The sequence below is a fragment of the Lepidochelys kempii genome, chromosome 3 (genome assembly GCF_965140265.1).
Source record: "Lepidochelys kempii isolate rLepKem1 chromosome 3, rLepKem1.hap2, whole genome shotgun sequence".
Taxonomy (NCBI): Eukaryota; Metazoa; Chordata; order Testudines; family Cheloniidae; genus Lepidochelys; species Lepidochelys kempii.
In genome coordinates, this window is record NC_133258.1 from 119,032,563 (window position 1) to 119,056,319 (window position 23,757).

Below are 23,757 nucleotides of genomic sequence, written 5' to 3' on the forward strand. Positions count from 1 at the left end.
CAGGTTTGAAAATGTTGACCTCGGGGTACAAACTATAATCGCTATTGTAGCTTTAACAGTTTTATGTGCAAAGGAACTTAAGTTCACTCTTAAAAGTAACTGTTAGTAGACAGCATTTCCATCAAAGTTGATTTTTGCCTGGTACTTCATCATTCCACATCTATACGTTAAACAAGCCAACATATTTTTAACAGGCCATTTTGTAGGTCTGTACTTCTGCTCACATGATAGCAATTGATAACTTTCCAAAAAGCATGCACTTGTTTCCCTGGATACAGGAAAAAAATATATATCAGCAACTCCTGGTCAAAATGTTTATGTCTCACACACGCAAAACTAAAACGAAGGGAATGACAGCAATGTTGCAATGTGAGTTTCCAGAGATAGCTCTTAGGACGCTTGGGAGCTACCTCTGGGAAGTAATGTCTAAACTCTAGATGACGCTATTTTGATATTCAACCCTTGCTTCTGTGTATTATGTTAAAGGACTGGTCAAAAAAAACCAGCAACAATACAAAAAGATGACTTGCCTCAGAAATATTACTTATATTCAGAGGAAATTCTTTGTTTGATTAGAAAACTTTTCATTTATAGTAAACTTTGGGTTTTGTACCTGTAGGGACTTTAAACATTATCAGTTCAGTAGGTACATGATAAGATCAGGAGAGGAGAAACAAACACATGACAATAGTTAGTATAAAACAGCAATTTTTGATTGTGCAAAAGACTCAGACTTTAATGCAAGAAGGCACAATCATGATCATCTAGTCTGATCTCCTACATATTGCAGGCCACAGAACCTCACCACTCACTCCTCTTGTAGGCCCATAACCTCTGAAGTCCTCAAATCTTGATTTAAAGACTTCACGTTACAGAGAATCCACAATTTACTCTAGTTCAAACCTGCAAGTGACCCATGCCCCTTGCTGCAGAGGAAGGCAAAAAACCCATAGGGTCTCTGTAAATCTGACCTGGGGGGAAATTCCTTCCTGACCCCAAATATGATGATCAGTCAGACCCTGAGCATGTGGGTGAGGCTCACCCAATAATCAGTGCTAATTCACATTATCAGATGTGGGATATGCCAATTTCTCTAAAATCTGAAGATTTTAAAAAGCTAACAGAATAATATACATCAGTGGGGGGCAGGTAGGCTATTGGGCCAGTGTCAGGGTAGATCTGTACTTCCCAGGAAAATACAAACTAAGCTCAATAAAACAGAATTATCAGAAATTACTGACTAGAGACAAATCGTGCCATCCTTTGGCACCACCTGAAGTGCTCTGACTGAATGGAAATAAGAATCAGCAATATACTGTGGAAAGCACCATTTTGGCTGCTGAGTGACATTCTGGAGCTCAGCATGTAAAGGAGATAACTGGGTGTCCCCATCCTCTTTCCTACATTGTACCCCCTGCAGCCTGATAAAGTGTTTGAGTTTAAACAAGATTGCTTTGCATTTGTCTCATGTCCTAACTGAAAGCTCTGCCTCCCTTCACTTGTTCCTATTAAGAATATTGTGAGTGTGTGTGTGTGTGCAGAACACTACATTTTGGGGCCAAATGTTCTGCTAGGAAAAATGCCAGGGGAAGTAGGACCATGACACATGACTTACTAGGAGAAGGGTTATGAGGTAATTCACAGTGGGGCCAGAGGAAGGTGTAGAGATAGGGGTGTTGCTTAAGAAGGAAAATATCAGGCTGGAGTATGCTTAGGTTTTTTTCATTTTGGGAACTAAGAGGGAAGTTCTTGCTGGCTATGGAGATTTATGTAGTTTGTTCAAGTAGCCAAGAACATAATCTACTCATTAACATTCCAGCTTGGGAAGCAGACAGCTCCACCAAATCTGCAGTCACAGGGAGCCCTGATGGCAGATTCCCCCCAGGTCAGATTTGCAGAGACCCTAAGGGTTTTTCGCCTCCCTCTGCAGCAAGGAGCATGGGTCACTATCAGGGACAAAACTAAATGCTTGTATGATCTTTACTGTTCATATTCAATACTATGTGGCACTGGAGCATAAGCATCTCTGTGTGAAGATAACTTGAACTCCTTGCGGTGTAAGGATGTTTCCCTAGCTCCTTGGTCCTGACTGATGACATCACAAGATTCCCCCTCCTTCTATTTCACATGAAACCTCCATCCACTGTCCCCTTACTCTCTACAGAAACACACCAGTGAGGAAATTGATATCTGAAATAAAAACAGATGGCTCTTATGTTGCTGAAGTACTAATGCAAAACTTGGACACTTCATGGCTGAAGGCTGCTGAAAATAAACAGATTGTGCTAAAGGCAAAACTCAGACTGTATGGGGAGCTAAGCAAGGGATAACTTGGAATTCACACCCCCAACACAGAGAAAAATTGTGGCTACTATTCTAGTCTTACAGCTGGAATAGTGGCCCTATGTGAAGGCTCTAGAATACTGGTTCATATAAGTATGGTGTGAATCGTTCCTCTCCCACATCACCCACAACAGCCCCTTCCAAAAGAGCCTATTTGTCGATAGTATGAAGCCCCCGCTTTCCGGTGCACAGAGGCCACTGAGCAGCCATTCTCCCTCAGCACTCTGTAGAGCTCAAGTGGTATGGAGGACCCATGAAAGACATTCCATACCTAGATCACAATTTGTGAGGAAATGATGCGTGTACTCACACTGTGAACTCCCAAAGCCTTCCAGATGGCAAAACTGATCAGCCCAACTCCACACCAGGCATACAGTGAACCCCACCCCAAGGCTCGTAAGGCCAGCGATGAACCATTCTCTGGTAATGCAGCTGTGGCAGTAATACCCTAGAATCAAGATAAAAAGATCAAGGTTCAGTAACAAAAGGATTTTAAAATATCTAAGACAAGAAAAATGTTTGCTCTACACATTTGTCTCTTTAGCAAACTCTACTATTGAACTAAAGACTCAACAGCATTTGACAGTAACAGCAGAGGGTAGAGCAAGGGGGTTAGTTCAATCCCTTCCTGTCCCCCTCAATTCCCAAAGAGCTGGGCTAAAACCCTCCACAAAATTCCTCAGGATGAGTTGCTCTTAATCCTCCAGGAAGGAGACTCAGCAGCAGCCCTAGCAGTTGTTAATAGCACATGTGGGTAGCAGACGCAAGAACCCTAATGCAGCTGCCATGCGGGGATGAATGACTGACTGACTGGTTGGGGGCAGAAGATGCAGTAACTGAGTAGTAATCAGGAAAACAGAAGGGCCCAGAAATACCTTCACAGCCCCTGATCACCAGGAGTCAGAGTGTAATAATGCTCTAAAATTCATCTCTGGACTTGATACCCTCTCGCACAGGAGATCTGCAGACCTCCACACTGGCCCCCTGGGTAACAGAAGAGAAAGCTGGAGAAACAGCAGAGCCCTGATGACCTTCAGCCCCATGTGGAGCAGGTAACTCAGAAAGAGAGGGGCTAATGTGAGCGTGGGGGGAGAGGAGCATCACCTGAAGGAGTTCTGAAAATGGGCTTTTTAAAAAAAAACAAAACCCCCCAAACAACTAATGTTGTCTGGCACTGCTTGGATCTCATTTCTCCAAAGAACCAAGTGACTGGCAAATGCAGAACCCTGTTCAGCCTCTATACTGGTCATGCTGAGTCATTTTAACCATTTGTCAAAATTCCGATACATCAGGGTGGACAAACCTAATAACACAGAAATCTTTCTTTGGAAAAATCATTTCATGCTGAGCCAAACAGGTTCCCAGTTGTGATTTGAGGCCTTTGGGTGTTGTCCTAATATTAATGTACTATTACTAATATAGGAGTACATAGAACAGTTTACAATGACCAGTCAACATTTACCTAGTTATCACACTGTGATACCTGATTAACTGTACTTAATTCCTGTAGGATACGTGTAACCTACAGAATGTAACTGCAGTAAACCAAATACCACCGCAGCGTGGTAACCATAGGCACCAACTTCTTGGATGCTCTGGGGTTGGAGCACCCATGGAAAAAAATAGTGGGTACTCAGCACCCACCAGCCACAGCTCTTTGGTGGCTCATGGAGGGACTTGAAGGAGGGTGTAGAGCAGCCAGCAGTGGCGTCAGGGAGGGGGCAGAGCAGGGGCGGGAAGAGGCAGAATGAGTGTGGGGCCTCGGGGGAGATGGCGGAGTTGGGCGGGAAGAAGCAGTGCGAGGTCGGGGCCTTGGGGGGGAGATGGAGTGGGGGGGCCTTGGGCAGAGCAGGGGTGGAACACCCCTAGGGAACAGTTAAACTTATACTGACTTCATTGGAACTACTCAGGTTCAGGTAAGGACTGCAGGATTGGACTCTAAAACTTTAGTATGCTAACTATTATATGAGGCAAAATTCTTGGTCAGACCACATAAAAATGATAAACCTTGGTAAGTTCCAAAGTTTACTACCCTGAAAATGCTCCCATTCAGGCCCTGATTCTAGAAACACTTTTATGTGCTTAAATGTATATACATGAGTTTTCCCTCTGAACCCAATGGGACTGTTAAGCACATACATAAGTGCTTGCAGGACAGAGGACAAAGAACATAATTCTGTATGTAAATTAGCCCTTAGGTTAAAGAAAACTGTTCTAGAAATATTAAGATTCAAACCTGCACAATAAAATAAACCAGTATCTGCACTCACTATTTAAAATTGTTTGAGTAATTTTGTTTTGTACTCAGAATTCTGAAAGAACTGATTAAAAACAGAAGGAATGAATCCTCAAGGTAAGGCCTTCTCCATGGAAACACTATGTTGGTAGGTAAAATTCTGGGAGTATAACAGAAATTGCCATTTTATTTTTAAAGAGCATGAAACTACTGTATGAAGGTAACAAATAGTAACTAGAAGTGTAAATGTGTAAACAAATAGGTTCATTTGCAAAATTATTTAATCAAAAATATGAAATCCTGACAAAGAAGATTCATTTGCAAGAGAATTTAAAGAACAGTTTTTTTCATATATTCGAAAGAATAGCAAAGAGAAATATGTATCAGAATAGCAGCCATGTTAGTCTGTATTCGCAAAAAGAAAAGGAGTACTAGTGGCACCTTAGAGTTAAAACTAAGTATCAGGATTAGCTTGATTTCCAAACTTGTTTAAAGCATTTATAGCTCTTGGATTTTTGCTTTCAAAAGATGACCTGCCATGGAAAAAGATTAGGTTTATGATCTTGTATGATATATACAGAAGACTTGAAAGTATGTGGTGGTTTCATTTTTTTTCCCTAAAAAAGTTTGTTACAAATTCCTGTCTTATCTATCCTGTTTTTCCTGGAATACTTTATAAATCCCTTGATGGTGATGGATGATATGATGAACTAGGATGATGTCTTCATAATTACCTGTAAAATAAACCCTGCGCAGTTGAGAGAGGGAGTTTTAATCACAAATTTTAGAAATTCTAGGTTTTTGTTTGTTTTCATTAATACCTGCTTAACTCAAACATGTGCCAAACAGTTGTGAGAAAAGATCTCATTGTTAAAGGATCAACATCCTTACCCTTAACTTTAGGGTAAGAAAATCCCACACCAGTTCTTTAGCTCTCCAATGTCAACTCCAGCAAAATCATAGAAAACAAGATTTTACACTACTGATATTTCTAATGTAAATCAGCAGAAAAAATATCTAAATTGACCGCACCCTACCCATTGGTTAAGCCTTTATTATACATCATAAAAAAGTGTGAAAAACCAAGTGCACAAACCCAAGATTTTCCTTTTGCAGGTCATCTTTAAATAACCTTCCTGAAAATTTTAATATAGATCCTGCTATTTGCCCTCCTGCATTTAATTTCTATCTATTTAAGCATATGTAGAGTGCCCACCACTCTACATTTGGACATTGGAATAGGATCAAAAACTTTTCATTCAACTTTGAATCATAAAACAACTATATATTTAAATAATCCCAGAGACAATCATTAACCGTTTTCATTCACTTTTTAAATTTCTAAGATTTAGTTCTGAGCATGGTTATCCAGCTGAAATATATGTTCACAAAGCATATATTCAATAGCAATCTGTCTATTTACATAGCCTAATCTAATTTAAGAGTAGAAACCATTAACAAAATGCTATTAAACTTGGGGCAACTCAAACACTGTTGGCTCAGTTCTCACCTTAGAATTACGGGCGCACATCGTTTAAAATCTGAGTGGCATGCACGGATACATGCATTGTGTATATGTATATATATATATATATGTGTGCACAAAGACACAAACTACAGTGATCATTATTCAGACTAAGTCCTTTATATAAAAGTCCTATGATCTCTGTACAGTAGCTAATGAATGTTCATAACAATGATTCTGTTACTTTTAGAAATTCTATAACTTTTCTTTGTCTGACATTTTTCCTATCTAAATATTTCAAATATAATATAAAATCTGAGAATTTCTCTACTTTTGAACATGAAAAACCATGCCAAAAAAATCCACTTAATTGAATCTTTAAGTGGGAGACACAAGTGCTATTTGTGAAAATGGATGGCAAAAATTAATTCTATTTAAATGCTTCATTGCGCCAAAAAAAGTGATAATCGAAGAAACTGATCTGGCTTTATTGGCAGTAGTTCAAGAGAGTTTAGTCACAAGCCGACTCCTCGGGGGTATTAAGTATCCAAATAAATTGTGGTGTTTAGAGAAATCTTTGTCGTAAGATGTTCAGGCAAGCTATTTAAATCCTCAAGAGAAGTGATGAATGAATTGCTAGGAGAAATGCTTCTGAGATCACAATGCAATGGCATAGAAAAAATGTTTCATTAATTAAAACATACAAATAGCTATGTATTGCTCTTTTAAGTGAATGGGGTTTTACTCACACCTTTGTTACTTATTGTCAGTACACATTCGTTTCTCTTCATCACAGCTCCAAGATTTGAAAATACCTCTCTGAATACAAAAATAAATTGCTAAAACACTTTTTAAAAACAGGCCAGGAAAATAGGGAACAGAATTCACTGACTTGATTCCCAAAATCTATGTTCCAAATTTTTGCTTTTTTTTTTTTTTTGGGGGGGGGGGGAATTGAGGGAGAGGGAAGAAGACAGGGGACAGACACGCTACCGTTGAAGGTACCTTTTTCAAATGTATTAGGGACAAAGGCCCCAAACTTGCAATTGTCTCCATGTGAGCAGCTCTCTATGTCTGCAGAGAAGCCCCATTGCCTTCAAGGTGCTTAAAGTTAAGCACATGCTCACTGCTTTGCTGGATTGGGGCCAGATTTCTCAGCACCTGACATGATTGACCCCACTGTGAGTTAAGTTAAATGCATGCACAAATCTTTGTAGGATTGGAACCTAAATCACAAGAAAAAGAAATTATGAGTTTGTCCTTTAATGGCACTGGATTTTATTTTAAAAAAATCTCTTAACTGGCAGTTTCTGCTTTGGGGTGTTGCAAGTCAGAATTAAGGTACATTATCAGAGCTTGTCCTCCAGGTATTTCATACATGCTTAACTTTGCTCTCATGAGTAGTTACACTGATTCCTATTTCAATTCATAGGAGTAAAGTTAAGCATTTACATAAGTATCTGCAGGACTGGGGCCTTGCCTCATACTTTCCTAATCAAAAGGTGCAAACTTGTGTACTGTGGTCACGTCAGGCATAGAGATGGAAATAACCTTGAGAAAGTCATCATTAGGGCCCTACAAATTCATGGTCCATTTTGGTCAATTTCACAGTCATAGGATTTAAAAAATAATAAATTTCATGATTTCAGCTATTTAAATCTGAAATTTCAGTGTTTTAAATGTAGGGGTCCTGCCCCAAAAATGAGTTGGGGGGGCGGGTTGCAGTACTGCTACCCTCACTTCTGCACTGCTGATGGTGGTGGTGCTGCCTTCAGAACTGAGCAGCTGGAGAGCGGCGGCTGCTAGCTCGGAGCCCAGCTCTGAAGGCAGAGCCGCCGGCAGCAGCAGTGCAGAAGTAAGTATGACATAGCATGTTATTGCCACCCTTACTTCTGCGCTGCTGCCTGAAGAGCTGGGCCCGCAGTCAGCAGCCGCCACTCTCCAGCCGCCCACTCTGAAGGCAGCAGTGCAGAAATAAGAGTGGCATGGTATGGTTTTGCCACCCTTACTCCTACGCTGCTGCTGCCGGGGTGCTGCCTTCAGAGCTGGGCCCCTGGCCACCAGCTGCCGCTCTCCAGCCGCCCAGCTCTGAAGGCAGCAACGCAGAAGTAAGAGTGGCATGGTATGTTTTTGCCACCCTTACTTCTACGCTGCTGCTGCCGGGGTGCTGCCTTCAGAGCTGGGCCCCCGGCCACCAGCTGCCACTCTCAAGCCACCAGCTGCCGCTCTCCAGCTGCCCAGCTCTGAAGTCAGTGCAGAACTAAGCTGGTATTACCAGGACCCCCGCCCCCAAATAATCTTGTGACCCGCCCCTGCAATTCCTTTTGGGTCAGAACCCCCAATTTGAGAAACGCTGGTCTCCCCTGTGAAATCTGTATAGTACAGGGCACACAAAAGACTTGATTTCACAGTGGGAAACCAGATTTCATAGTCTGTGACATGTTTTTCATGGCTGTGAATTTGGTAGGGCCCTAGTCATCATGTAAGGAATGGTGCCAGGTCATCGTAATAGGGTATGACCAGCGAGGAGATGGATAAATGGTGTCCAGCAGATCACTGGGAGGTCAACTACTGAGCGCTCAAAGCTAGTGATGGATTGAGAAGGCTTCTGAAAATTCTGCTATGGTTTCACCAAGAGTCAGACATGAATAAACGGATTTTACTTACTTACTTATTTACAGCAGTCCTTTCCTGCATCATGCCTGGCTCTTACCCCTGCTGTTAATCTCTCACTTTTGTAAGCATAAAAACATTATTCATTTTAACTATGCATTTTACATCTATGATGACTGCATTTAACTTTAAAGCTAGTTATTCATGGTTATGCTTTTACTTTTGTATAATATCATTTAAAAGTTGTATTATTACAAATGATAATGTTCAATGCTCTAAAATATACAATTCTAAATGAAATTAATAATGCTACTACAGAGCTACTTTTCTGGTTTGGTGACTAGTCCTCAGCCATTCTTTTGTTGACAGTTATACCATTTTCAAAGTCTAGCCTCAGAAACTGTTCACCAGCTATCCTCACAATCAGCATGACAAAAAGCAGCATTTCCTTTTTATGCTCTATAAGGTTCTAGTTCTTGGTAGACACCGATGTTTGCTGATAAACTGTTTTCATTCAGTTGCAGGGCTAGCAGCAAATATAGGTTTCAACCAAAAAGGAAAATCCTTCACTTCACTTGGTGCCACGTCCAACCTACATACACTTCAGTGTCATCTTAATGCCACTCTAGATTAATTTCATATTGAGTAGTAGGGCAGGTCAGCCAGTGAAGAGCATACAGATCTGAAATGGTGTTAATGTAACGTCCAGGAAAAAGTTGTTTTAAAACATCATTACAAGATGGTAAAAAGTAATAGCCAGTCATAATAAAACCAACTGAGCTATTTGAAACAGGATTTATATAATTGTGGAATTACATTATTATACAGTGTGCCTACTTCTTAATATATTTAAAATGAGACAACTGGCTTAGTTTCTATATATCTTACAAAATTGAATGTCATAAAATTAATTACAAATAGTTACACGTATAAAAGCCACTGACACTATACTCACACACTCTAAGTAAAACAAAACATAATAACTGATACTATAACTTTATATCCCTCAAACCCTTCTCTCTCCAAAAGCTGAGAGAGAAAGATGAGTTTTGAAGACAGCTTTGAAGGTTAAAAAATCTGGGCATTGTTACACTAAGTAGACTAAGTAATTTTGTGTATATTTCAAATCTAAATAGGCCATACATAGGAAATACAATATACATATAAATCCATAAATACAATATCCATATAAATAGGAAATACAATATACAATATGGCCATAAAATAATGTATAAATACATTCTACAACTAACCTGGCTTGTTTATTTTTAAATCCAGTGACGTTTAATATTCATCAAAATCTTTTATCACTTGCTAAAGCCAGGTATAAGGCAGGAAGGCACTCTGCAAGCTTTCCCAAAAAATCTCACCCAGTGTACCTTAATCCTCACCTACATCACACCTTTCCCAGTATTCTAGTAGCACAAGACTCTTCTGAACATAATAATAATTATGCTAAACCAGTGGTGGGCAACCTGCAGCGTGGGCAACACGCAACCCCTCGTCAGGGTAATCCGCTAGCAGGCTGTGAGACATTTTGCTGACGTTGACCATCCGCAGGCGTGGCCGCCCGCACCTCCCAACGGCCATGCTTTGCTGCTCCCCGCTGCTCCCATTGGCCATGCCTGCGAGTAGTCAATGTAAACAACTGTCTCGCAGCCCTCCAGCGGATTATCCTGACGAGCAACGTGCGGCCCACGGGCTGCAGGTTGCCCACCACTGTGCTAAACTGTAAAAACATTTTTCACTGTTGGAGAGGATGGGATGTTAAAAAAACTGATCCCTGTTGGTTTTCTGCTACTAAAAGTACCCTGCTGTTTATTTTCTTATTTTAAATTATCTAGATTTTGATCATTTATCTTCTATTAGTTTGTCTTTAGAAGAATTGTTACATTACTCACAGAAAAAATGTGTATGCTGCATCTTACTGTTCACCTATCTGAAATTAGAGGGCGTTTGCATTTTTTGCTAGATAGTCTAGTATTAGAGGTGACATGGGATCAGTATGGAACAGCCACAGAGTGATGCGTCCCAGCCTAAAGTAGGGTTTTGCAAGATGAAGGATGGATCTCAGATATTCCCTCCTCCAAAAGAAGACATATTGAGGGTACAAAATAAACGCTGTGATAAACTTAATGGAAAGTACAATGAATAAAATGATACGATTTTGTATGTCAGATCAAAAGGATTTAGAGGGTGAGGTATCTCTTGGGTGCAATAGATATTATAGTAGTTTTAGTGTTTGATCAATTTTAAGTGTTTATTTTACAAATGCTCATTCAATGAAAAACTGACTAAGGAAAAACTCTTCTTGAATAGTTGTGTTCTGTTCCAAGATTAGATATATTTGCACATATAGTCCCATCATTAGGTTTGTCCTTGCAGTTAAAAATGCAGAATTATTTACAGGTTTCTCGGTCTAAATGTTTATGGCACAGATGTTCTACTAGGTCAATATTATGTATTTACATAATCTTTATTTTAAAATTCCCTACGTATATTAATTATACACACAGAATGTCCTCAACTTGAATATTTTTAGAAGCTTTTTGAATGATCTAACACTATTTTTTATTTATCTTATTGCAAGTGTTACATACATGTGAGTCACAGACCAGTACATGTACCATGCGTTGTAATACCTAGGTGGCATGGGACAAGTTAAAGATGGAGTAACATTTTAATTTTAAATGTCCATGTTTTTCTCTGTATCATCTAACTAAAACAGATTTCTGCATATTTATTTATAACAGTGATCATTCATGCACTAGGTTTATCTGTGACAGAATATTTATCTACATGATATTCATTTAATCATATAGGTTGTAATCTTGAAAATGTGTGTGCTTAACTTTAAACTTGTCAATGGGACCACTCACATAAGTAAAGTATACCCATGTTTGCAGAATCGGGGCTTTAAATTGCAAATGTATTGTTTAAAAGCTTTGTGTTTCAATAATTTTGTGACAGAGGGCTATTTCCTGCAATATCCCAGATAAACCTTAGTGAATTAAGTTAAATTTTTTAAGTATAAGGACCCATTGTATTAAAAATAGAATTGTTTGTGTTGTTGTAGGACTGTATGTAACTTTTCTAGGGTAATGACTAATGTATACCTTGGGGAAATGTTATGAACTTCAAAGGGACAGTATGTGCAAAGTGGGCTTCCTAGGAGGTACTTGGGAGGGCATTTGAAGCTATGCCCTGAGGAGGAAAACCCATTGTCTACCGATTGATCTGGTTTCCTGAAGCAGGTAAAGAGCCCTGAACTATGAGGCTGGACTAAACTTTTCATGAGTGTGCTAGTTCTGTGCTGAGGCTGTTATAAACTTGTGACCATAGACAAGAATCCTTTGTGGGATCTGAAGGACTAAACTCCTGCCAGAACCCATGCTGGAGTTAGGCTGATCTCTGGTAAGCTTATTAGTGTGCATGTAGGTTCTTTTATTGTTTTTAATATGTTTTCTCTGTAATGCTTTTACCCTAAGAATAAATAAGTTTGCACAGAAAGTGCTTTGAGGTAACATTGTTATTAGTCTCTGAAGAGAAAACAAACAGGTCTGCTTAGACAGTCTGACTTGGCTGGTGCATTTATAGTCTAATTAGGGAGCTGTGCAGCCTGGAAATATCCCGGTCAGAAAAGTAAGAGATGCATGTCTCCACCCACGAGAGACAATGGCTGGAGAGCCAGAGCCTAGCGTCTGTGCCCTTAATTGACCATAGAGAGGGAATACAGGTGTAGTCTCCCTGAACTGAGATAAATTTATTTAATATTTTTCATTGGATTATAGTAATATGATCACAGCAGACTGAATAAACTTTTTATGGGTTTTATTATAACCAGCCCAGATCTGCCACTAAAGCAGTAAGGAACACTAACACCTAACTTAGAATTAACTCCTGCTCTCATTGACTTCATTGATGCAAAATCAGGCCTCCTGGTTATAAAACTACTATACCATTAACAATTAGTATAGCCAAAATGAGCCTGCAATAATACACTATGAAGCAAAAATTTTATTTTTACTTTCGCATGGTTGTATAGTACTTTAAAAGAGACAAACCTTATCGAACCAGTTGGGGTTTTTCTTTTTAGCCATAGCAAGTGTTGTACCAAAACCAGCTATCACTCCTGCAGTAGCAACAGTACCTAGAAAAATTCCACCTGCCAACAAAATTTAAGAAATTAAAATAATGAATTTATTTCCTAGAAAAAAATAATGTTCAAACATTAAAAAAAAATCAGAAGTGCAGATCTATCAGCAGCTGCCTAAGGGAATGGAATAGCTGTCAAACTGCTCATTTTCTCAATCTAGTGAATGACAAGGAATGTTTTATAATATAGAACTTTAAAGATCAATGATTAGTTTATATCAGCAAATTAAAATGCTGATTTGCTACTTCACACTCCTGGCGAAGAGAAAGGGCACATGGCCAGTAAATCCATGTAGAGACTGATCATCAATAGGAAAGATGGGTAAGGCAACTTCTGTTGTTGAGAGGGAGAAGATTTCGAGCCACTCAGAACTCTTCTTCTGGTCAGGTCTGTGTGGTTCAAAAGCTTGTTTCTCTCACCAACAGCAGTTGGTACAATAAAAGATATTATCTCGGCCACCTTGTCTTTCTAATGTTCTGGGACTGACACAGCTACAACTACACTGCATTCATCTATAGGAAAGTCAGATAAAACCAAGCAGACTCCAGGCTTTCCCAGGTAAGGTCCTTCTCCTTTACAGTGCTCTCTGAGCAGTATCTCCCCACAGCAGCATGGGTCTCTCAAGAGCTATGTATCCCCTGGCTATATACTTCAGCACCCTTTCTTCCAGGGGGAGACTTAACTCTGCTTCTTGCAGCGTTCATCAGTTCAAATTACCAACTGGAAATCTGCCCATATATGAGGACACATTCAGCAGCTGTTCTCCAGCTTTGTTCCTGTTGTGGCGTAGAGCACCATTTCTATACCCATGGTGGTAGCTGAGGGGCTTCTGCTGGTCTTGGGAAGAAGGGGAAGTGCAACTTTCAGTTGCTCCAGAGAGACAAGGTGGGTGAGGTAATATCTTTTATTGAACCAACTTGTGTGGGTGAGAGAGACAAGCTTTTGAACTACACAATGTTCTTCAGGTCTGGGAAATGTACTCAAATTTCACTGATAAACATAAGCTGGAACAGACTGTTTAGCATAAATAGCTAACACATATTTCAAAGGATCATTCAAGGTGAAGTTGCCCATTAACAACTCCGCAGTCATGGGCTGGTTATGAGGGTTACAAATTGTTGTTGTAATGAGCCATAAATCCAGCGTGTCTGTTCACTCCATATTTTGTAGTGTCCAGCAAAGGTGTGAATTTAAGCTCCCAGGCTCATCTTTTGAAGCTGTTGTGCAGGTTTCCTTTGAGGAGGAGGCCTGAGAGGTCAGATACAGAGTGATGGCTTTGTGACAAGTGCAGTAGCTTCAGAGGCATTTCCAAACCTGCTTGCACTCTCTTGCTCCCCTCTGAGCAACCTGAAGAAGCAGGTCCCACCCAAAGGGATGGTCCCCTTGCTCCCTTTGGGGCTGGAATGAGGCGCTGGGGCTGCAGCAACAGCGGTGCAGGGGGAACCACTCCTCAGAGATGGGGGTGGGCAGGCAGAGGCTGTCAGCACCAAGATGTGGCTGAAGCCACAGCACCTGCTAGAGCAGCGGTGGCCCCTCCTGCAACCCATAAATCCCCCAAGGAGGCAAAGGGCAAGGAGTGGGGCACTCAGCTCAGCTGGGGAGGGGAGAAGCAGCAGCATCCTTGGGACCTTCTTGTTACAGCCCAGGCTGTGGCCAGCAGCACCCCAGCCTGCCCCCCTGCCCACCCTGGGACACAGCCTGTCTGCCCTGGAGACAAGGGGCTTTCTCACACCATTGCTGTGATGGGGGGGAGAATCTTCCCCACCTTGTGGGGACTAGGCAGAGCAGCAGCGCCCCCACGTGGGGCCTTTACCCCACCCCCGGCTCGCTGCACCTTTGATGAAGAAGAACTTGTCCTGGGCTGCTGCAGGGTGACGGCCCGCCCCCGCCACGGGCGACCCCAGCCCGGGCTTCCCCTCCGCGGCAGCAGCAGCGGCGCCCCCCGCGCCAGCAGCCGGCGCCATGCTCGGGTCGGCGAGCCAGGCTCCTCCCTGCAACCCGGATGGAAACCGAGCTGGGCAGGGACGCGCTAGCCCAGCCCCCGCCCGCGCAGCCGGCCGCGCTCGGCTCGGAGTCCCTCGTACTCCTCACCCCGCCGCGGCAAGGCTTCCCCAAGCCGCCCAGACCCGCCGCGCCAGTCTCTTCTGGCGTCAGCTCAGGGCGGGGGTGTCCTGCCTCCCCCCTTGATGCACCTCCACCCCCAGCAACAACCCACCCCCAGGCGTCAAACTGCGTTAAAATGATTAGCCCCCCCCCAGCTGTGAGTGAGCGGGGCGGGGCAGTTTTAGGGGCTGGTGTGTGACAGAAAGTATTGGCGAAAAGAACAGGAGGACTTGTGGCGCCTTAGAGACTAACCAATTTATTTGAGCATGAGCTTTCCTGGGCTACAGCTCACTTCATCGGATGCACAATCAGCCTGAAGGGGCGAGTTGAAGACAGCGGCTGAGGCAGCCTGTAAATGTCTTGCCGACACCGGCGGGCTAATCCGCTGTGTGGCGTGTGGCTTAACGCTGCATGTGTGTTATAGACTGTCCGTTTTCTGCGGCAGCCTTTGCTTCTTAAAAATAGGAAAGTATTCTGCAGTAATATGTACAATTTGGGACAGGGAATGTCTTTTTGCTCTGTGTTTGTATAGGGCCTAGCTCAGTGGGGTCCTGGTCCTTGGCAAGACACATAATTTTACAATAGTAATACTTACAGTGTATTTTCCGTTGCTGCAAGATACACTTTTTAATAAAGGAAAAATATGTTTTATTCTATGTTTCGTAAAGCTCAATGTACATATGCTCATTAGTAATAATACCTGAGAGACACTTTGCCTCTCTAATATTCTGGGACCAACACAGCTACAACACGGCAAATAATACCTAACATTTATAGTGCTTTTCATCAGTAGATCTCAAAGCGCATTACAATGCAGGTCAGTATTGTTATCCCCATGGTACAGATGGGGAAACTAAGGCACAGAGAGCTTTTGCTGACTGTTTCAAGGAGTCATTTAACATCTTGCTCACTCTTATATTCCTAATCTGTACTATTTCTGTCACTCTTCAACATGTGATAGATACCTTTTCCTTTAGCAGATACCCTGCTTTAGCTGTTTTTTTTAGAAAGCAGATAAACATTATGACTTTTAAAATGTAACTGCCAACCCTAAGTGTGCCAAAAATCATGAGGCAGTCCAAGAAGTCATGAAACTTTTTAAATAATATATGTTGAGTTCTTTTTCTTTGCCTCCTGGTGTTTGAATCTTTAGCATTGATATTTCAAAGCTTATGTTTAAAACCATGAAATCTAGAAACTCAAAAAAAGAAAGCTATTTTGGTGTAGTCAGGTGACTTCCAGAACTTTAAGAAAACACCAAATATTGCAAGACTCCTGATGAAATCAGGAGAATTGGCAACATTGCAAACAAGATGTAATATTGGGACAACAGTGATATTAGAGGTCAGCTCATTTTGCTAATTGATGAGGTAACTGATTCACCATTAGGTTGAGTCTAGACTGTTGATAACTTGCATATGTTCTCTTTGATTGTGTATTTCTGCTCTATTTCAGTTATAATTGTCTTATAGAATCTGAGTGCTGTTTAGCAGTTATTTTTACATCTGAAAAACTTTTAATAACATTTGTAAACAATTTCATGCTGACATTTTGTTGTAAGCAAGAAACCAGAAGTAATTCTTCTGCTCTGCTCTGTGCTGATTAGGCTTTCAACTGAAGTAGTATGTCCAGTTCTGGGTGCTACATTTTAGGAAAGATCTGGATAAATTGGAGAAAGTCCAGAGAAGAGCAACAAAAATTATTAAAGTTCTAGAAAACATGATCTGTGAGGGAAAATTGAAAAAACTGTGTTTGTTTAGACTGGAGAAGAGAAGACTGAGAGTGGACATGAAAACGGTTTTCAAGTATATTAAATGGTGTCACAAGGAGGAGGGAGAAAAATTGTTCTCCTTAACCTCTGAAGATAGGACAAGAAGCAATGGGCTTAAATTGCAGCAAGGAAGGTTTAGGTTGGACATTAGGAAAAATTTCATAACTGTCAGGGTGGTTAAGACTGGAATAAATTTCCTAGGGAGGTTGTGGCATCTCCATCACTGGAAATTTTTAAGAGCAGGTTAGACAAGCACTGGTCAGTGATGGTCTAGATCAGTGGTCTTCAACCTTTTTACGCACAAGATCACTTTTTGAATTTAAGATCAACCCAGGATCTACCCCCCCTTCCCCGATGACCTGCCCCACTCACTGCGTTCCCCCATCTCTCCGTCACTCGCTCTCCCCCCCACCCTCACTCACTTTCACTGGGCTGGGGCAGGCGGTTGCGGTGTGGGAGGGGGGTGAGGGGTGCCGGTGCTGGGAGGGAGTTTCGGTACAGAAGGGGGCTCCAAGCTGGGGCAGAGTTGGGGTGTGGACATGAACACGGGGAGCACGCAGAGACCTGCTGCTGCCCCCACAGCTCCCATTGGCCACAGTTCCCAGTCAATGGGAGCTAAGGAGTCGGCGCCAGGGGGAAGGGGCAGCGGCAGTGCATGGACATGCCTGGCTCCACCAGGGGCTGCAGAGACATGCCAGACGCTTCTGGGAGTGGCGTGGGGCCAGGGCAGGCAGGGAGCCTGCCTTAGCCCCGCTGCGCCGCCAGACTTTTAGTGTCCAAAGATCACTATCAGCTGGCAGAGGCCCCAGGATTGACCAGTTGATCACGATCTACCGGTTGGTGACCAGTGGTCTAGGTAATACTTAGTCCTGCCATGAGTGCAGGGGACTGTACTGGATGACCTCTCAAGGTCCCGTCCAGTCCTGTGATTCTATGATTTTCCTTTTTTGCTATATCCTTAGCATCCAAGCTAAGGATTGGTAGAGTGTTTTGGAAAAGCAAGTTCACACTGGTCTTGCAAATTATATCGTGCATGTGACTTCCTACACCCAACTAGAGCCCCACTAAAGTCAGAGATCCATCCTGCTTGATCAAGTTGTAGGATCAGGTCCTAAGATAGCTTCCTAACACATAATTAATTAACATTCAGTCTATATTATTTCTCCCTTCTCAGTTTTTTGTTTTCTTCACCAATGCTTCATTTGCAAAATACTTAGGACAGGCCGATGGAAAGTCACATCAAGGTCTCTACTCTGCAGAACAAAGTAAATAATGCCATAATACACTTACCACAGTAAAAAATATATATATACAGAAGAGGAGAGAAAACTGCATTTCCTGGGGGAATGGGAAGCCATTGAATAATGATTAGTCAGGGAATGACTAGTTTAGAACAGAAATTTCTCACTTCCCCACCATGCCCACAGGTCTCAACTTCCATATGTCCCAAACATACAAGTCGTTGTAAATGGACAAACTGCTGTCACTAACACCCAATGTCAGCAAAATTAATGTGCTGAAGTCCCATTGAAGTTAATGGAAGTAAAGCATATACCTAAGCATGTGTGTAATACTTTGCTGAAGGAATCCATCTATGTGACACATACTGCTGTGCATTGCCATAGTAGCTGAGTACCTTCTATGTAAAAATCAATAAAAATAGCAACTTCGCTAATGGAAATCAAGGACTCTCTGGCTCTCTCCCTTCTGTTTAGGGTTTGTTTTTTCTTGGTTGTATGTTACAGATATTTATTTTTATTGGTGGGTCATCTTATGTCTATTGTTCCCACCCCAAACTCACATATGTTACTAAAGTGATCCAGATAAAATGTTTTGGAAAGTTTTAAGTGATTCTGTTGAATAAGCTAAAAGTGGGAACCATTTTAAAATGACCTATTTTGAAATATGTTATTGCTTTTATGCAGTTAGGATTCTCAGACTTTAATACTACTGAATACATTTTATATATAGGGCTTCACTCTCCACTGTCTTGTTCCTTGTGAAGTTATTTGCACCTGTACAAAGAGAGTGTAAAACATTTTGTTTTGGTGGCATATTGCATCCACTTTGCACAGGTGTGCGACTACGTGTAGTGCAGGGCAATGGAGAATCGGTCCTAATATCTCCAATACAGAGTATGCGGTGAATTTAGTATTTAGTTACATATTTTACAATGATATTTTTTTACCAGGGCATTTGATGACAAATACATTTTACTATGGACAGAGAAGACATTTTACTACAATGTCTATGACAGAACGCATTTAACTGGGGCCACTTTCAGGATTTACTGAGTCAAAACAATGCAATGGAAATTCTGCCAGAAGCTATTGGAAACTTAGCTACACTTAGGTTCCCACCAGTGCTACTGGTGGGATTTTTATTTAATTTTTTTTTTTGTAAAATTCTCTAGTGTAGGCAAGGCTGTAACTCTTGCAAGGTTGATAGGACCTCAATTGCTTATGTTAAAAAAAAAAAAAACCCTGAAAAACAAACAGTTTTGAAAAAGAAAAAACAATGTTCACACCTTAATTTTAGAAAATTCTTTGTAGGTTACCTTTAAAACCATGTCACAGTGCCTAGGTGCTATGGGGATTTGTGCTGTCGAGGTTCCCTCCCCACTCTGAACTCTAGGGTACAGATGTGGGGACCCGCATGAAAGACCCCCTAAGATTATTTTTACCAGCTTAGGTTAAAAACTTCCTCAAGGCACAAATCCTTCCTTGTGCTTGGATGGGTACTGCTGCCACCACCGAGTTAGACAAAGATTCAGGAAAAGGACCACTTAGATTCCTGTTCCCTAAAATATCCCCCCAAGCCCCTTTACCCCCTTTCCTGGGGAGGCTTGAGAATAATATACCAACCAAATAGATAAACCAGATTCTTAAAAAACAGAACTTTATTATAAAGGAAAAAAAATAGAAGAAGCACCTCTGTAAAATCAGGATGGAAGGTAAAATCAGGATGGAAGGTAAATTTACAGGGTAATCAGATTAAAAACACAGTGGATTCCCCTCTGGGCAAAACTTTAAAGTTACAAAGAACAGGGATAAACCTCCCTCTAAGCATAGGGAAAATTCACAAACGAAAAACAAAATATAATCTAACATGCCTTGCCTTATTTACTTACTCTTTTTGCAATATTGAGACTCATTTTAGGATGATTTTAGAAGGAGTTTTCTGACCGGATGCTTCTCTGCTTCCCTAGAAAACACACAATACAGAGCACAAAAAAAGCCCCTCCCCGATTTGAAAGTATCTTCTTTCCCCATTGGTCCCTTTGGTCAGGTGTGAACCAGGTTATTTGAGCTTCTTAACCCCTCACAGGTAAGGAGGAATTCTAGGCTACCCTTAGCTGTACGTTTATGACATGTGCCTTAGAAACAGGTACAATTATAATAATGTACCATGTTTTTGTATGAGTCCGTCTTTCACTCCATAAAGATTTAAGGTGAAGCACCTGTTCACGATATTGTCTCAAGACAACATCTGTGACTCAGATGCTAGCAGCAGACACCATGTCCAAATTCCAGAATGTCAATCTCCTTTTCTAAGGGAAAAGTCTTTGGATAGATAGCTTTGGAGTATAGAAAATTGCTTTTCTTCCTGTCGCTGGAGCACCCACATTAAATTTTTCACAGACACTGATATCATTTTCCAATTCTAGTAATTTAGTAATGCTAACTTTGGTCTCTTTGACACAGTGGAAAACTTTTCTTTGAGGAAATGCAAACAAACAAAACCCTGAAACCTCAGCCTTCCAGGAGAACCCCAGCCATCAATATATTTTTATCCCTCTAGAGCAGGGATTGGCAACCTTTGGCACACAGCCCATCAGGGAAATCTGCTGGTGGGCTGGGACGGTTTGTTTACCAGCAGCGTCCGCAGGTTTGGTCGATCGCAGCTCCCACTGCCCACACTTTGCTGTTCCAGGCCAATGGGGGCTGCGGGAAGCAGCGGCCAGCACATCCTTCGGCCTGCGCCGCTTCCTGCAGCCCCCATTGGCCTGGAACGGCGAAGCCCAGGTAGTGGGAGCTGCGATCGACCAAACCTGCAAACGCTGCAGGTAAACAAACCGTCCCAGCCCGCTAACGGCTTTCTGTGACGGGTTGCATGCCAAAGGTTGCCGATCCCTGCTTTAGAGCTACTAGAAAGCCATGATAATTCCCTACACATATATACTCCAGTTAATTATGATATGGAAAATTTACCAGACCTTTGAAGGTCTTCCAAACTTGGGAACACTCTGACACAGTGTAGGGAGGCAGGGCTCCTTACACCTCCCCTCCTCCAGGTCCCACTGTCCATCATTTACATTCTCTTCTAGCCCAGTTGACAACACTTGGGGGATGGCTGGAACAAGGGCCAGTCTCTCAGGTAGCCCCGGGATCTTAGGCTTTATCAACTTAGTCTCTCAAAGTCTATTGCCTTTCATGGGGTTTATCTTCTACCCCTCTTCCTAAGGCATATTGCTTTTCTGACAGCCAGGGCAGTTCTGGGAGCAGTTGGTCCCACAGCTGTCTCCCCCTCAGCTGGACTGCCTCTCTTATGGTCAGTCTTGTGGAGGAAGACAGCCTTCTTCCTGTAGTAAGTTTCCCCTTTTAAGTTCCTCCTCCTCCAGGGCACCACCAGCCTCCTCCCACCCAGTGTGAGAGGATGTTTCTTCACACACAGATAATAAGACACCAAATACTATCAGGCATTAGCAGGTATTCTTACTGCTATTTCCCCACATGAATTCTACCAGGCTGTGTCTTGGGCACATTTAATCTCTTTTACAGAAAAATTTATTTCTTTGGTTCAAATTCTCATTTCCCAGATCCTTTTAATAAAGCTTTTTACTTAAAACCCTGTCATTTAAAAATAATTCTGCCTCAGTGAGACCTTCTTCTAGTAATAAAAGACCTATAACCAATCTCCCATTAGAATCTCTATGTTATTCCATTTTCTTTCTTAGTCAATTAAAGTTCATTCTTGACTGATGTCACATCTGCTAGAAGGATCATTGAACTGGGAGTGATAATAACTTCTTCTTCTTATGTTCTTTGAGTCATAGAGTCAAAGTCCAGAAGGGACAGCTCTGATCATCTGGTCTGACCTCCTACATAACAAGGCCGGAAGACTTTCCTGAATTAATTCCTGTTTGAATTAGAACATATCTTTTAGAAAAGCATCCAATCCATCATGACCCTCAAATCTGTTTCAGAATCACTGCTTCCTGGGATAGAGCTCCTCATCCTGTAAATATAGCCAATATTCTTTGTTCCAAGATGTATGACTTTACATTTCACTGTATTAAATTAAATATTGTTTCTTTGTGTCCAGCTTACCAAGTGATCTAGATTGTTCTGTATCAGTGACTGTCCTCTTCATTATTTTCCACTTCTTCAATCTTTATGGTATCTGTAAACTTTATCAGTGATGATTTTATGTTTTCTTCCAGGTCATGGATAAAAAGGCTAAATAGCATAAGGCACTAATAGTGTAGGGCAGTGATTTTCAACCTGTTGTCCACTGACAATGCCTAAGATTTCCAAAGGGGTCTGTACCTCCATTTGAAATTTTTTAGAGGTCCACAAATGAAAAAAGACCACTCCTGGATTTTCTTTACAAGGTACTTGTCCTGAATGATGTGAAATCAGAAATTACCTTCTTTCAAACTTTCTCTAGAACTAGGAAGAAAAAAGAAAGGAAATGAGTAATGGTGCTGTTTAATCCTAGTTTGAGCAATGCCCCAAATCTATCTTTAAAGGATTCACGAAAGATAAAGCTCTGTTAATTGTTGACAGAGCCACAAAACAGGGCATGAAACCCAGGAAATCTAGTCTCTTTGCTGAATAACATTTATATTTCTAGAGATTACAAAGTAAAGGTGCTTGTTCTCCTGAACAATACCAACCAAGATCTGCCAGAACCATGTCTATTTAGGTAGAAAGAAGTAGTGTAACTTTGCTATAAACCAGCCACTTGGGCTTCATATTGCACCATCAACAGTGAATAAAAAAGTTACACTCACATAAAAAGAAGAGAAGCATCCCTTATAGAAGGGGCTTGTATTTCCAAATTCACCTTTATTTGTTCCTCTCATCTCACCGTTATGCTATACTTGTAAATATCAGTTTTCTTAACCTTGCTTATCCAAAATTTGTTATCCAAAATTAATTTGTCCCCTTTTTCCAAAATTCATATAGAACCCAACATCTGTTTTTTCTGAAACACTGATTTTATTAATGTTTCAGATATCAGATACCAAGACCTTCATAAAATTAGGGTTTAAAATCCTATATGCACAAATGGGTAAGGATATAGTGTTAACAGAATTGAAAAATAAAAATAAATTACTTTCTAGTGACATTTGCTAGTTGAATCGACTACAACCTGAGGACCAATAAACTGGAATTTGAGTAGATCCACAGTGTTTGCATGACCAAACTGCAAAATTGGACGTACTCAGTTTGAGTCCATCAAATTTGATTACAAGGATGCTGTTTGCATGCATGTGTGTGTGTGTGTGTACACAAAAAACATGGATATCCAGAATTATACACAAAAGAAATTGTGAGCACACAGTATAAAAGCTACATTTAAAAATGTAGACAATTGAATATAAATCAGTAGAACTTATTGCGTCAGTCACTAAATGGAAACACAGACTATTATTTGTGATTTTTTTTTATAGTAAAGATGTTACTGAATTTTGAAATATGTACTAGGGTACAATCAAAATGTTTTGTTTTCAAGGTATGTGTTGGTCTTTCTCTTAGAAAAAGGGAAAACAAGCAGAAAGAGAGAATTTCAAGCAAGATGCAAAAGGAACAAGTTTATGTAAATACAATGCTTCGAATTTTTTTAATTTGGTGAATGTTAGTATTCCTGCCAGCAACAGACTGACAGCATTGAGAACAGCCAAGCACAGTGTGCAAGCTTTTCAGTACAGCCCTGTGAATGGGTCTGAATCCTGTCTTTCAATTCCCCTACTATTCCTGGCCTCTTCTGAGCAGAGATTGCTAATTGTGTAAGATCATATAGTGGCTTGATAAGGTTGGCAAATCTCCACTGAAGACGAGTTT

At 41.2% G+C, this 23,757-nt stretch overlaps 1 protein-coding gene across 4 annotated transcripts in view; it reads right to left on the minus strand.

Moving 5' to 3' along the window:
- The window catches only part of TMEM242 (transmembrane protein 242), a 45,252-nt gene extending 30,441 nt beyond the window's left edge, over positions 1-14,811 (minus strand). For all 4 annotated transcript variants that reach the window (XM_073337751.1, XM_073337753.1, XM_073337755.1 and 1 more), the window contains exons 1-3: positions 14,648-14,811; positions 12,722-12,822; positions 2,654-2,791 (exon numbers count right to left, since the gene is read on the minus strand). In XM_073337751.1, the coding sequence (XP_073193852.1) occupies positions 2,654-2,791; positions 12,722-12,822; positions 14,648-14,777 (369 nt within the window). In that variant the 5' untranslated portion in view covers positions 14,778-14,811. The remainder of the gene's footprint in view (positions 1-2,653; positions 2,792-12,721; positions 12,823-14,647) is intronic.
- Between the last annotated feature and the right edge of the window lie 8,946 nt (positions 14,812-23,757).